We start from the raw sequence: 14278 nt of genomic DNA, 5'->3' as shown, positions 1-14278 counted from the left end.
TTGATAAAAAATGTAGTCATGGATAAGGTTATTAAAATTATAATGGATGATCCTTTTATGTATTCAAAGGTACACAAATTGTCAAAAAATTGGCACATAAACAATTGCCACTAGTTATTGTTAACTTGTCATGGTCTTCCTAGTGCCTTTACCAACACCTACTTAAAAAATATAAGAGCAGAAATCTTCAACTTCGCTTATGGTAGAAAACAAAAATCCAGCATGTATTGGGCAGCTGGGAGAGTGCACGTGCGTCATATATAGATACAGCACATGATATTGGACGATGGTGATGGCTCGAGTATCTCTTTCATCTGATCAAAGGAAGTACGTGGTTGTTCGTGGCACACATGAACGTTTACATACTTTGATGGATGTGATTTTGACCGTTGTTTCTTAAGCAATACAAAAGTGAATAATATCTACTACTCCAACATTCATAACTGTGAATATATTTTATGTAATTAACTATAACTATTGTTGATAAACCGATAGGTATTTGTGAGCGGAGACCGAGTATTACGGTAAATTAATGTCTATTCTTTGAGAGCTGAGAGTACTGGCTCTGTACATGAAAAAGTTACTTAACCTAACTCCACGTGTACAAGAAAATGACGTCTCCATCGAAAAGGAAATGGAAACTGATAGTGCTCATTGGTCATGGAGCACGCCGCGCGAAGCGCGATGCATCATCACACGAAGAAGAGACGACGCACCACGAGGAAAACGCGGCCGGCCGAGAGCGACTTCGCGGCCCCATCGCGCGACCGCGACCACGGCGTCATATATAGCGGGCCGTCCCCGCCGTTTGTACCCGGAATAAGTTCACTTTAGGTCCCTAACTTGACAGCGAGTTCAATTTTCATCCTTTAACGGGTCCCTCAACTATCAAAACCAGCAGATCCCATGACAGTTTTGACGGTGGTTTCAGATGACGTGGCACCTACGTGGCTAATTTGACTCGGTATTTCGTCTGACGTGGCATTGACGTGATGAATGAAGCAAAAATTAATAATTTTAAAAAAATAATATGTGGATCCGCATGTCAGTTAAATAATAAAATTAAAAAATAATGGGACCCACATGTCAATTGGTTCAAGGATGAAAATCGAACTCGCTGGCAAGTTAAGAGACCTAAAGTGAATTTATTACTCTGTATCCGGGCTAGGCCCTGTTTGGAAGGCCTCAGTTCCGGCCCATTCCCCGCGAATGGGCCGGAGAAGGCATTATGGGCCTGAAAGCCCGCTAGATCTCGAGGCGTCAGCAACAACAGTCAGCAGTTCAGCACGCTGCCGCCGCGAGGGTTGGCGACGCCGCGGGCGGCGCGCGAAGCAAATGGAGCGCGATTTTGGCGGATAAATTTGGGCGCGCGGAGGCGGGAGGAGCGGGAACCAAATCGCGGAGCCGCTTCCAACCTCAGGTCTCACCCCAAACTCGCCGCCGCCGCCGCCGCCGCCATGGAGAGGAAGCAGGCGGAGTACAGCAACCTCGTAAGCTTCTCCTTCTTTTGATTCTCGAATCACCTCGATTTGGGTTCTGGGCTGAGCAATGGCGATTGGGGGATGGCAGGACGAGAGGTACGCGATCCAGGGGGAGAAGTACCAGGGGCAGCAGTACAGCCACATCTACTTCACGCGACTCCACCACATGCGCAACCTCCTCCACGCCCTCGTCCCCTCCTGGAAGCCGCACCTTCCTGGTCCGACCCCTCGCTTTTTCCTAAATCGTTAGGGTTTCTCTGCTTTGTTTTTGGAGCTTGAACTGTTTTTGGGAGTTGATTGCGATGTAGCATGATGGGTTTAGTTAGGGTTTATGTGCTGGCATGTGGATTCTCTGGTTCGCTCTACAAAATTCTGGGGGCGAAATTTCAGGCCCATTGAGCTCATATTAGGGTTTTAGAAGCAATTTGGCACATCGGCTACGATCTTTGCTCCATCCATAGTGTGAATGTATGACCATCAACTGAGTTTTTTTAGGGGGTGTTATGAGCTTGTCCTGTGCTAGTTTGTCTATGCTTGCTGAAAATAGTATTCACAAAATACTGATTTGGCATCTTCTATTTACCAATAGATTTTTATTGGTTGGTGAATGTAACTGAACTAAAAAAAACATTTTTCTTACTAAATGCTTTGTCCAGCAGTTAATTCGCAATGAAGCTAGTAATCAATCGTAAGATCTTTTGCTGGCATTATTTAGTCAGTATGAATGTTTGATCTTATGAAATGTGCCTCCTTATTACCAAGATTGAACATTGGATCCATTTGCCGCGTGTCTATCTTAGTTCATGGAAATGGATCGTGTAAGAGACACTTGCTTTTATGCATCCACAGAGCGTTTAAACTTCAAATCACGCCTCTTGCTGTTCTGCAGTTACTACTGTGTTGGGACTTGAAGAAGGAAAGGATTGCATAATCGTTGGAACTTTATATAAGCACATGAAATTAAAGCCTTCCATTCTTGATGAATATTCTAAGGAGGTAATTTAGCATGTCTTGTCTTCTTATCCTTATTAACTTGGATGGCCTCTGAATGAACTATTGTGCTACAGAGGTCTGCTATTCCTCTTGTTAAACCACACAATTTCATGCATCCTGATGATCATCTCATTCTGGAAGATGAAAGTGGGAGAGTTACACTTGCAGGAGCCATACCTCCAGCAGCATATGTTACTGGTATGTCTGATATTTTTCACTGAAAAGTTAAGTTTGCAAATTCTAGACTAGTTTCTTTATGATTGTAGCATTTGTCGAACAATTTTATCCAATATATCATGTTGCTTGGAATACTCACCCACCAATTGTCCACAGGAGTTGTAATAGCTTTACATGGGAAAGAAACAAGTGCTGGCAACTTTCTTGTTGAAGATATTCTTGAGGCTGGGATTCCTCCTCAAATTACGTTACCTAGCATAAGTAAATTTTTTCCTATCCTGGCTTGCTCATTCTCCATTTTCCCCATTTGCCTACACAAGTTTTGATGGTTAGATCTCTTACATTGGCATTTACCTCTGTTACAGACGAGGACAAATATGTGGTATTTGTGTCGGGATTAAGTATTGGGAGTGAAAAATTCAATCCTCTGCAATTCCAACTTCTTATAGACCATATCACAGGGCATTTGGGTGATGAGAATGTATGCGCCTTTTTATTTTATTTTTCCCAAAATGAAGGTTTTCAAGTGAAGATATGCACTAAATTTAGATGATCTCTTTGCAATTTAATTAGGAGCAATCCATAGCATCCAACATAGTACGTGTTGTGGTGGCTGGGAATTCGGTACATATTTCTCCAAGATTCTTCAATGGTCAGGTAATGTCACTGCATATTACATGTTTTTGGTGAAACTCCATAGCTTTAGTTTATTGCACTAGTGGTGAACACTGATATTTCAGGCAGTAGCATCGAAAGATCAATCCAGGATAGCTGAACCAATCAAAGAATTGGATATAATGCTCACTCAGGTTTCAACCGTTTACTCCCCCCTCAAATATTATCAACGCAATTAATTATTCAGGTTTATGATGTCAGTATGAATGTAATCCATTTCTTCTGCAGCTTGTGGCATCATTGCCTGTGGACATGATGCCTGGATCTAATGACCCAGCAAATTTTTCTTTGCCTCAACAGGTGGGCTATTGACATGGAAAAATAATGACTAATTTGCACTAGTAACATTCAAGCATGTTTTTATGCATGCATGACTAACTTATGTCTTGCTTTTTTTTTGGCAGCCTTTGCATAGATGCCTTTTTGCTGGAGCAGCCACTTATAACACTTTTTCATCGTGCTCGAATCCACATCAATTCGAGCTTGATAGTGTCCGGTGGGTGTTGGTGTTTTTTTAACTTTCCTCAATTAAAGCAGCTGTGGAGTTTGAAGTATGGAAGTTCTGCATGTAGGTTTATTGGAACATCTGGACAGAACATAGATGACCTCTACAAGTACTCTGATGCCAAAGACAAGCTGGAATTCGTGGAAAGAACACTGCGGTGGCGTCATCTTGCTCCAACTGCTCCAAACAGTCTAGGTAACTCTTCAGGCATTTCAGCCCCATTGTGCTATGCTGTGATTGCTTGGTAAAAAACCTGTATTATATCATCCAACTGTTTGTAATTCAATTTCATTATTGATTTAGTGACCATTTTTATAGCAAAGCTAGAACCCTTCTCATGTAAATATCTGTTTCACCCAGGATGTTATCCATACACAGACAAGGATCCTTTTCTCGTTGAAAGCTGTCCCCATGTTTACTTCGTCGGGAATCAAGATAAATATGAAACTCAATTATTGCAAGGTACTGCTTCATGTAAGGTTCCTATGTTGTTTTAGCGCCCAACTAAACATATTTGTCATCATGCAGGGCTAGAAAAACAAAAAGTGAGGCTGATCTGCATTCCAAGATTTTGTGATAGTGGAGTTGCTGTCATGGTAAATACCTCTAGTTGTATGCTGACTATTGGTAAAGCTGCGCTGTTTTATCTTTGCAATCTAGAAAGTTATAAGGAGGCCAAGTCATCAAGTGGGGATTAGCTCCTTTTACACATCGTAAAAAGTTCACGAATGATGAACCAGTAAAACAATTTCATACACTTCTTTGTGGAAGATTTAAAAAACCATGACAAACCAGAAGTCCTCTTTGAAGATGGACACTTTTCCTTTGGTCTTCTGTCTTAGTATAGTACATAGCCTTGATTTATGTATGCGTATGCAAACATTTTTCTTTGCCCTTTTTTTGTATTCTAACACTTAACATTGTTTTTTATATGCATTATTGCATACACAGATAAATTGCTGACAAACACAAGTATATATTTTAATGCAGCTCAATTTGAGGAACTTGGAGTGCAGCACGTTGAGTTTCTCAACAAGCTTCGATGCTTGACCATGCTCTACTTGTCTGGAGTGCAAGTGAGTTGATGTAGCATGCTGCTGTGGACATCTTAATCCTGAACTGGCGCAGGGTTGTCTAAAGGATGTACTTGTAGTTCTTTTTTTAGATTGTGATGACCTAGGTTTCTCCAATTAGATGTGTTGATATAATTGCCTAAACCTCGATGTATCAAAAGCTGAAATAGAGGGTGCACGGTTTGTACTAAACAAAAAGAAGCGTATGCTTCTTTTCTCGGTATGAGTATCCACAGCTGATTTATTCGTCAGATGTTGTATTCTTTCTCATCAGTCTTAGAAAATGTATATTTCGGATCAGATATGCAGATGCAAAATTGCACAGCAGACAGCAGAGTAAATTAGATTACTGCTAGTCTCTAGAAGTTTAGCTTGAGTTAGATGTCTTCCCCAGGTTGCAGAAGATGGAGTTGTTGTTCAACATGAACGGGAAGAGTTAAGAGTATTTTTCCCCTAATTCCAGACTCTAAGAATTGATATATTTGGTGTGGTTCGACTTACCCTTATTTTGGTGAAAAAAATCCTATTAAAAGTGCCAAGAATGATGTATGAATTTACATTTTTCTCTTGCTGTCTTTGGGCATGTTTGACACAGCTCCAGCTCTAGCTCCACCTCTCATGGAGCTCAGCCAAACAGTTTCAGCTCCAACTAAAATGAGAGCGGAGCTGGGTAGAGCTCTCTTACAAAATGAACTAGAGTACGAGCCTGTTTGGTACAGCTCTACCTCTCCTAGAGCTGGAGCTCAGCCAAACAGTTTAGTGGAGCTGGGTGGAGCTCTTTCACAGAATAAACTAGAGTCGTGGAGCTGGGTTTAGGCAGCTCTACAACTCCACTCCAGACCCAAAACTCCACTCCAGACCCAACTCCGGAAGTTTAGGAGTTGGAGCTGTACCAAACAGGCCTATAACTCCACTCCAGAGCCGATTTCTAAGCTAAATTTAAAAGTTGGAGCTCTACCAAACATACCCAACAACGGAAAACAAAAGACTTTTGAAATTTGGAAATTCGAAAACAAGCACTTCATAGGCTCGAAGCGCACAAGCTAGAACTATCCTAATCCCATACTCCTATGCTTCATCTGTGGCTACAGGTGACCGCAGCAAAATGACAAGAAGATCATCAGATCTAAACCATCCGTTTTTTCCAACAAAGCCTCTGCTGTCTCCATCCCATTTCCCCACCTCGATTACTCGATTGCGCCGGTTTTAGGCTCCCTTCTCTCTCCAGTCTCCACCTCTTCGGCCGTTGGGCGCCATGGCGGCCATCTTCCCCCACCTCGCCTCGACTCTTCCGCTTCTCCGGGCTGTCCGAACCCCTCGCCGGCTTCCGCCTGCTGTCTCCGCCGTCCCTCCCCGAGCCGCCCGCGTCGTCCTCCGTGGATTCAGGTGCCCTCCCCTTCCCTCTCTTATCTAGTTATTATCTCACGCCTTTGTTCATGGACATTGGCTGGAGAAAAGAGTATCACGGTTTGCTTCGATTCTGCTGTTGCCGTATGGTTTGCTTGCCTAACCCGATTGGATTCAATTTGGCGAGGACCCATTTACCACAAAGGATCTTAGAGAGGGGAAGGGGATCGATGTAGTCCATATTGAATACGTAGTGCTGCTGAATTTAGCTGAAAGTATGAACACACATTTTGAGGAATTGCTAGTTTTCTGCAATTGATTCTTAAGCCTACGCATTGTTGTATTTTTAACATCTAGGATGGTTAGTGAGAACCGTCCCCTCTATTGTTGAGATTTGTATCTTTGGCTGGCAACTACACCGAATGTACGATTACTTATGTGTAGCGTGATATCATACTCCGTGGTGTACTGAGTACTCATGTCAAAAGAGGCCCAACTTTTTTTTAGACTTCGGTTGTTTAGTTGTGAGGTTGACAGGTTGCATCCACTTCAATTTCCACTGTGAATTTATGGCCTTGCAAGTTCACGAGGCGGTGGCTTCAACGGCCAACAAAAGACCTGGATGGAGGTGGCAGCCGCTGCAGTAGAGAAAGCAGCTCTATGGCATTCCGAGATGCCAATCTCGCATTGAGCTGCTAGCTTCTCCGTGGTCACATAATCCTGTTGCCAATCTAGCGTTGAGCGCTAGCCTTCCAAATCCCTTTTTTTCTCTTTTGTCATTTTTGTTCATAGTTCAATTTCGCTTGGGCTGTAATACAAACCATCTGTCTTAATACAAAGATAAACAAATCTTTGTATTCCTGAAAAAAAAAGGGTATTGCAAAAATGTTGCGACTAGAATACAAGCTTCTCCTCCATGCTTAGCCTATGCGGTGAATAAAACATTTCGTAACAATCTGTGGAGTCAATCTGGTCATAGTTTTTTTTATGATTGATTTCATGGGTGTTTTGCCCCTATGTTAGCACTTATTCTCTTATGTGCATAAGTTGCTTTGTGCATTGCAAATTGGCTGTTCATTTTAAGTAATTTGTCGATGAATAATGTAATGCATCCTCCAAGGTGTCGCTCCTAACTGTGTTGACATACAGGCTTCCTGATCCAGCTGCAAGAAAATTTCTCTGTTTCGAGGATTCAATAGGCTTGCAGACGGAGCACCAGAAGCCAGATTCTACTAGCACTGGTGCAAAACAGAACAGCTCAAGTGATGATAACTCAAGCTCAACAGATGGCCCACCCGTCCTAACTATTTTGGCTGGTATCATTGTGTTCCTTCTAGTCTTGTGGGTTATCGGATCGCTCTTCACCTGGATTGCTGGTTTGGTCTTTGGCGCTGCAAAATCTTAGAAGTTCAAATTTTAGGATAATTCTGCACCTTTTTAGTTGTACATACTTCGGTCCAATTGTATGCCAATCTTGGATAAATTGCACTTGATGGTTTCATTCTTAAGTGTTGAACAACTGCTTCATGGTGTTGTACCATTGTTTCCAGCTGTGCCTTGGGTATTGCCTTTTCATATGTCATTTCGAGGTGGAAACAGTGGTTTGGTTCTGTTCTTTTGTATGAATCCCTGAGAGTGGAATTTATAGTAAAAAATTTAACATACGGGTCTCCTGAAAATGCAGGCTTGTGTGTTTCATTCATCAGTCTCTGATAAACATTCGCATTCCCCCTAACAGTGTACACGCACCTAATCGAACTGAAACTCCATACAAGTTGCCTTTTGAGCTTGTTGTATCAGTGCATTGTGATCTTATAATGCTTTGCTATGGACAGTACAATCATACCGTTCTCTGACTGCTGAATAGGAGTATATGCCATGCCATGATGTCTTGGCATTCAGTTCAGTCTGCTCCCCTCCCAGGCATCAGTGCGACTGTGAACGTGTGATGAGTGGTGACTGTTGAGGTTGAGGCCCCCCCTGTATCATCATGCCTGTCATGCTATGACCTCATATGAAGGTGAACTCAACTCCTGCAACGCAATCCCGGTGTAGTACCAAACTGCTTTTCGTTAATGCTCATATCAGTACAGCATTACTACGCCATTGCTACGGTCATCATCAATCACCATGGATCTGAATCCTAACGGCCTGAAATCCTGAATCCACATCATTCTATAGTCCCTGTCAGATTTCCTGCCCGTTCTTGCTCACGGGAGAAAATAAATCCCCCCCCCCCCCCCCCCACCACCACAGCACCACTACTACGACCGACACGAGCCACAGAGTCAGAAAGGCGTCTCCCTCCCGGGACCAGCCTGCGCCGCACCAGATCAGCGACCGACCGCGCCAGCGTCGCGCGCGCGCGCGGCACGTGAGATCCTCACCCGCGCTCCCCAACGGCTATATTCCCCATCAACCTCCTCTTCTTCTTCGCCTCGTCTCGTCTTCCCCTTAAATCCCGCGCTTAAATCCCCCTCGCCTCCCCCATCTCCCGCTCCTCCCATTCACCAACGGATTCACTGTGTCAAACCTCCGATCTCTGCAATGGCAGCAACGGCGCAGGGCGGCGGCGGGGCGGTGTCCGTGCAGCACGTGGCGAGGGCGTCGTCGGACGAGCTCCTGCGCAAGTTCGCCGACCCGGACGCGCACGCCAAGCAGATCACGCCGCCGCGGCGCAGCCTCGCGCTGCGGCGGAAGCGGTCGTCCAGGAGGGTGGCGTCGGGGCTCTCCGCGAGGGATTTGGAGTCGGGGGCGGAGCTCGCGGCGCCCAAGCGGAGGCGGAGCATCGGCGGGTCCACCGAGTGGAAGGCCGGGCTGCTGCTGCCGACGACCACCACGGCCTCCGCCCGCAAGGGATCCGCCGCGAGCCACTCCCACCGGGGCGGGGCCGCGCGCCTCGATGACGCCGCCGGGATCGGCCTCCTCCTCGCCGCGTTGGAGCGGGTAAGCTAAGCTCTCAACTCTCCAATGCCTCGTTTCCAACTCTCCAATGCTGAATTGGTTTCACTCTGCGCGATGCTCAGACATGGAGGAAGACGGTGGCGGGGGCGTCGAAGATGTTCGTGGAGAGGCACCGCACCAACCACGTGCTGCTCATCAGCGACATGGTCTGAGCTCTGAACTCTAAACTGAAGCCTCTGCCATGACAGGTGGCCGAGCTGTGACTGATTCTTCTCTCGTCATCGAGCTCTCCTGCTCGGGTTGGTTAATTGGTTTCCTTCGAATTGAATTCGTTTATGACTGATCGATTCTACAGTTTAGCTAGAATAAAATGGCAGAAAAGAACAACACAAAATTGAACTAGCTGTGTAGTTCAGGTAGAGTAGGTTCTTTGACTCCTGCCTCTGTGTTTGCTTTTATTCACTCGTTGTTTCTTTATACTCGGTTGAATCATCGTCTCGGCGACCACGTTGTAAATTCAAGTTTGCAATATCAATACCAGTGCTGTTCTTCTCAGAGAAAATTCAGATATTGTGTTATTGTGTGTTTAGGCAATTAGGCCTTTGGTTTTTTAGTGGATTATAGGCCTCCATATTGACTGGGCTAAAGACCTGAATACTGATGGGCCTTGTGGGTGGCTTTCGCTACACACAATCTGAATTCCTGAATGAGGTAGAAGAACTTAAAAATTCCAAGATCCAAACTTTCCACAGATGCAGTTCAATGGTTTATACTCCACTTGGCTTTAGATTATGCACCATATAAAGGTTTCTTTACTAGTATCAGTCCATGTCTACCCAGAAGCCTACCTTGTTTTCTCTAGTAGCTCCACATACGCTTTCACCACCTGATTAAACATTACTACCTCCGAATTAAAGGTACATCAGATATGATCAAATGATCAATCATTGATCCTTTCTTTTCTTATCTTCTCCTTTTCATTTCTGATATCTCCTCTGCACTCAGCAAACCCCCTTCGCTAAGAAAACAAAGCTGAAGACGATTTAGTCTCAAGTCCACCTTTTCTAAGTCTCTGAATATGGTGTGGGGGTCTCTCTTTGCACTGAACCTGATTTCTCAATTCTTAGTTAGCACTTGGGCAGGCTCAGTCAGGTGACCCGTTCCTTGGCAAGATCGTGACACATCTGATTGAAGAATCTGAATCGCCTAAAGAAAAAGTAACGCTATAGTACTGATAGCATCATCATCACTGAATTAATTACTGGTAGCATCACCATGTCTGTCCTCATTCTACCAGTCTACGATACGAACAACGAACAACTATTAAACCACTTGTCAAGTTGGAAACTTGGAATGAAGTGTACTGCTCTGAAAATTACAATTGGCTCACTCTGCTGATTCCACCGAGGCGTGAAGGTTAATCCAGACACAAAGCAGGAAGCAGCCATTTCGTCAGGTTTGAGTGTTTGACCAATAGAAGGCAGATACTTGTGCCGCCTCATGGACGTCCGGGACACGGGACACCGAATTACTTGGGTCTCTGATGCTGTGATGCAGCACACTCGCCGGCTGTTCGTAGTAGGATCAGACAGGTGACTGAAGAAGATGAGCTGCTTTTTTCGTAGCTTTCAAGCCGAGCTAATCTGTTCCCCCATCCTGCCACCGGAAATGGCAGCAGATTGGTGGGGAGGCCCTTTCCGTAGTAGAGGGTCCGACGCGCATCGCAGCCGTCGCCTCCTCCTCCTCCATCCTCATCTCTTATCTTTTAGCAAAGGAAGACGCCACTTTGGAAGGAAAAGAAGGAAAAGCTGCACCGGTGGAGTCAACCAGAACTATCTATCCGTGGTGCTTTTCTCCTTTGTGAAGGGTGAATTTGTTCGTGTGCTACTGTGTCTGGGTTAAGATTTTATTCTAATGTGATCCTGTAGAGTATTTTCAAGATAAGAGGACATTTTGGAACTTGCATAATCATGAATCAATAAATGGCTCGAATTGTCAGTAAGAAAAGAGAATTAATTTTCAAAATGGTAGAACTAGATTGACGAAATTTTCTACAAGTAACTCGTTAACCGGGCTAGTGTAAACAAGTTTAGGTGCATGTGTTGCATTGCTGGTAGTAAAGGTATTAACATGTTTCAGTGTATGACACTTCATTTTTGTAAGTGGTGGTGATTGTGAATATAGGGTAGATGTTGTCAGGGAAACAGAAGATCATCTCAACCATATTCAAATGCTTTTTAGCTTTTGGTCAATCAGCCATTCCACTACCCTTCGCATATGATGGTTAGTTTGTAGCCATGTGTATAGTACTGAAAAAAAAGTCACATTCAGCATCTGATTTTGTAGGACAAAATGGTAGGCCATACATACCGAACCCCCGCAGCACAGTGACCAGGATGTCTCTCTTGACCAAAATTTCTTTGGCATTTTTCTATAGAAAATGATAAAGAGCGAGTACATATGCGATAAACAAAGTGCACGGCCTTGTAGAACAACGAACCTGAGCTGTTCATTCGTGCAGACTACTTTCCCCCCTTTTTTACCTTCTGAACTGATATTTACAGATGCTGTAAATTATGGTATCTGTTCTGAACTTTTGATAGCAGCATGTTAGTACTAACTTCGTATTACCGTAAAAAAAAGGATAGTAGGGTTTTTTTTTAAGTATGTGAGCGATGCGGCTCTGAATTCTGAAACGCTCTCGGCTAAAGAGGAACAGATCCCATTCCACAACGGAAGATGGGGAGCAGGAATGGACTCGAGATGCGCTGCTGAAACATACAGCATATTTATTCTATATTTGTCTGCACAAGGATGGAATACGGAGGAACAAGATGCACATTCTTCGGCCGGCTGAAGTGACCTGACTGCGAACCTACCGGTGGTTGATCTCAGAAGAAATGTCAGCGTGAGATTATAGCCAAAATTCTTTGAAGCATCACAAGACAGGAAGATCTTGGGGTCCATTACATCTTTGCGATAAGGTTTGCCCAAAAAATAGAGGAGGGGTTTGCCTCTTAACATCAGATCCATGATCTGAAGAGAGACCATTCCAAGAAACGTTCAGTAGCTGGGCCTGATCATCTATGTCTGGTGAGACACTGATGCAGCAGGGCAAGAAAAAAATCCTGGTGCGATTTCTGCAGAGCGGGTCGCCGTCTGGCAATTATATCGGCACCTTTCTCGGCAGCTCGTTCGCCAACGACACTTGCGCGTAATGAAGTGTGCAGAGACTTCGTTTCGTCATTTGCTCCCCCTCGGACGGTTGGACACCAAGCATTCGCCATTTCACTTTCGGTTGGTGTCGTCTTCACCGATCGATCGATTATTTCTCTGTCTCTCTCTCGAGAAGACACGGTAGGCTGCACACGGCACCTAACACAGGCAATCGATCGCCCTAGCTTTGCTATCCTATACTGCAAGAACTAGGACGACACTTGCAAAGTTGCTTCTTCCTCTTTGTTTTTTTTTCTCTCTCAAAGTTGCAAACGGAAGAAGAAAATGAGAAGACTGGTGCAGGACACCGTACCGTAACTGCAGGCTGGATCCGTATAAATATAGTTACATGCACACTCCAGCCGTTTCAAAATAAATAAGGCCCCTTTGATTCAAAGGAAAATCATAGAAATTTTAGAGGATTTTATTTCTATAGAAATTTTTTCTACAAAGCCTTTTGAATCAAAGGAATGAATCCTATGGAATCCTATGAAATTCCTATGTAATGCCTCTTTCCATACAAGTTTTGGAGAAATTTTAGGCCCCCTTTGATTCAAAGGAAATTCATAGGAATTTTAGAGGATTTCATTCCTATAGTAATTTTTCCTACAAAGCCCTTTGAATCAAAGGAATGAGCCCTATGAAATCCTATTGAGGGCCCCTTTGAATCAAAGGAATTATATAGGAATTTCATAGGATTCAAATCCTATAGGAAATTTCCCTATTTTGCCCTTTAATTCAAAGGATTGAAGCTTTCCAAATCCTATGAAATTCCTACGGAATGGCACATTGCATGTGGATTTTGGAGGAAATTTAGCAAGAGCTCCAACCTCTTGGAAAATTTCCTTTAAGTCTATCTCTCTCATCCGATTCCTGCGTTTTTTCTGCGCTCCAATCAAACGACCATTCCTGTGTTTTTCCTGTGTTTTGCAATCCTCTGTTTTACACTTCAATTCCTGTCAGAATCCTGTGTTTTTCCTATTCCTCCGTTTTTTCTACCCTACGATTCAAAGGGGCCCTGAATTCCTATGGAATGCCTCTTCCCATACAAGTTTTGGAGGAATTTTAAGAAGAAGTAGAACCTCATGGAAGAAATCCTTTGAGGGCCCCTTTGAATCACAGGAATGAAAAAACATAGGATTCTGACAGGAATATAAATGTAAAACAGAGGATTGCAAAACACAAGAAAAACATAGGAATGACCATTTGATTGAGTCACAGGAAAAACACAGGAATTTGAGGAGAGAGAGACTCAAAGGATTCTTAACATGAGGTAGAACCTCATGCTAAATTTCCTCCAAAACTTGCATGGGAAGAGGCATTCCATAGGAATTTCATGGGATTACATAGGATTCATTCCTTTGATTCAAAGGGCTATATAGGAAAAATTCCTATATGAATGAAATCCTTTAAAATTCCTATGAATTTCCTTTGAATCAAAGGGGGCCTGAGTCTTTATCTTTCCTCAAATTCCTGCGTTTTTCCTGTGGTCCAATCAAACGGTCATTCCTATATTTTTCCTGTGTTTTGCAATCCTCTGTTTTACACTTACATTCCTGTCAGAATCCTATGTTTTTCCTATTTCTCCGATTTTTCATTCCTGTGATTCAAAGGGGCCCTTAACAAGAAGTAGAACCTTATGGAAGAAATCCTTTGAGGATCCCTTTGAATCACAGGGATGAAAAAACAGAGGAATAGGAAAAACATAGGATTTTGACAGGAATGCAAGTGTAAAATAGAGGATTACAAAACACAGGAAAAACATAGGAATGACTGTTTGATTGGTCCGCATGAAAAACACAGGAATTTGAGGAGAGATAAAGACTCAGGGCCCCTTTGATTTGGAGGAAATATATAGGAATTTTAGGGCCCCTTTGAATCAAAGGATTTATGTAGGAATTTCATAG

The 14278-nt window shown here is 43.6% G+C and overlaps 3 protein-coding genes across 3 annotated transcripts; all 3 read left to right on the top strand.

The window, feature by feature from the left end:
- The first annotated feature begins 1299 nt into the window (after nt 1-1299).
- On the top strand, nt 1300-5416 carry LOC4331489 (DNA polymerase delta small subunit-like). Its single transcript, NM_001417169.1, has 14 exons — nt 1300-1490; nt 1570-1699; nt 2371-2477; nt 2549-2672; nt 2808-2912; nt 3017-3132; nt 3225-3308; nt 3392-3460; nt 3555-3626; nt 3731-3822; nt 3899-4026; nt 4192-4293; nt 4360-4427; nt 4822-5416. The coding sequence occupies exons 1-14, from the start codon at nt 1458-1460 to the stop codon at nt 4879-4881; spliced, it is 1290 nt and encodes a 429-aa protein (NP_001404098.1). The 5' UTR covers nt 1300-1457; the 3' UTR covers nt 4882-5416.
- Nucleotides 5417-6065: 649 nt separating this feature from the next.
- Nucleotides 6066-7914, top strand: LOC4331488 (uncharacterized). The gene is made up of 2 exons (NM_001417170.1): nt 6066-6290; nt 7401-7914. The coding sequence occupies exons 1-2, from the start codon at nt 6160-6162 to the stop codon at nt 7654-7656; spliced, it is 387 nt and encodes a 128-aa protein (NP_001404099.1). The 5' UTR covers nt 6066-6159; the 3' UTR covers nt 7657-7914.
- An 842-nt stretch (nt 7915-8756) lies between these two features.
- Nucleotides 8757-9717, top strand: LOC4331487 (uncharacterized). The gene is made up of 2 exons (XM_015773859.3): nt 8757-9197; nt 9278-9717. The coding sequence occupies exons 1-2, from the start codon at nt 8799-8801 to the stop codon at nt 9365-9367; spliced, it is 489 nt and encodes a 162-aa protein (XP_015629345.1). The 5' UTR covers nt 8757-8798; the 3' UTR covers nt 9368-9717.
- Nucleotides 9718-14278: the final 4561 nt, after the last annotated feature.

This window comes from Oryza sativa, chromosome 3 (genome assembly GCF_034140825.1).
Source record: "Oryza sativa Japonica Group chromosome 3, ASM3414082v1".
Classification (NCBI taxonomy): Eukaryota; Viridiplantae; Streptophyta; class Magnoliopsida; order Poales; family Poaceae; genus Oryza; species Oryza sativa.
Note: the sequence above shows the minus strand (reverse complement) of the source record. Positions and strands in the feature narration are given on the sequence as shown.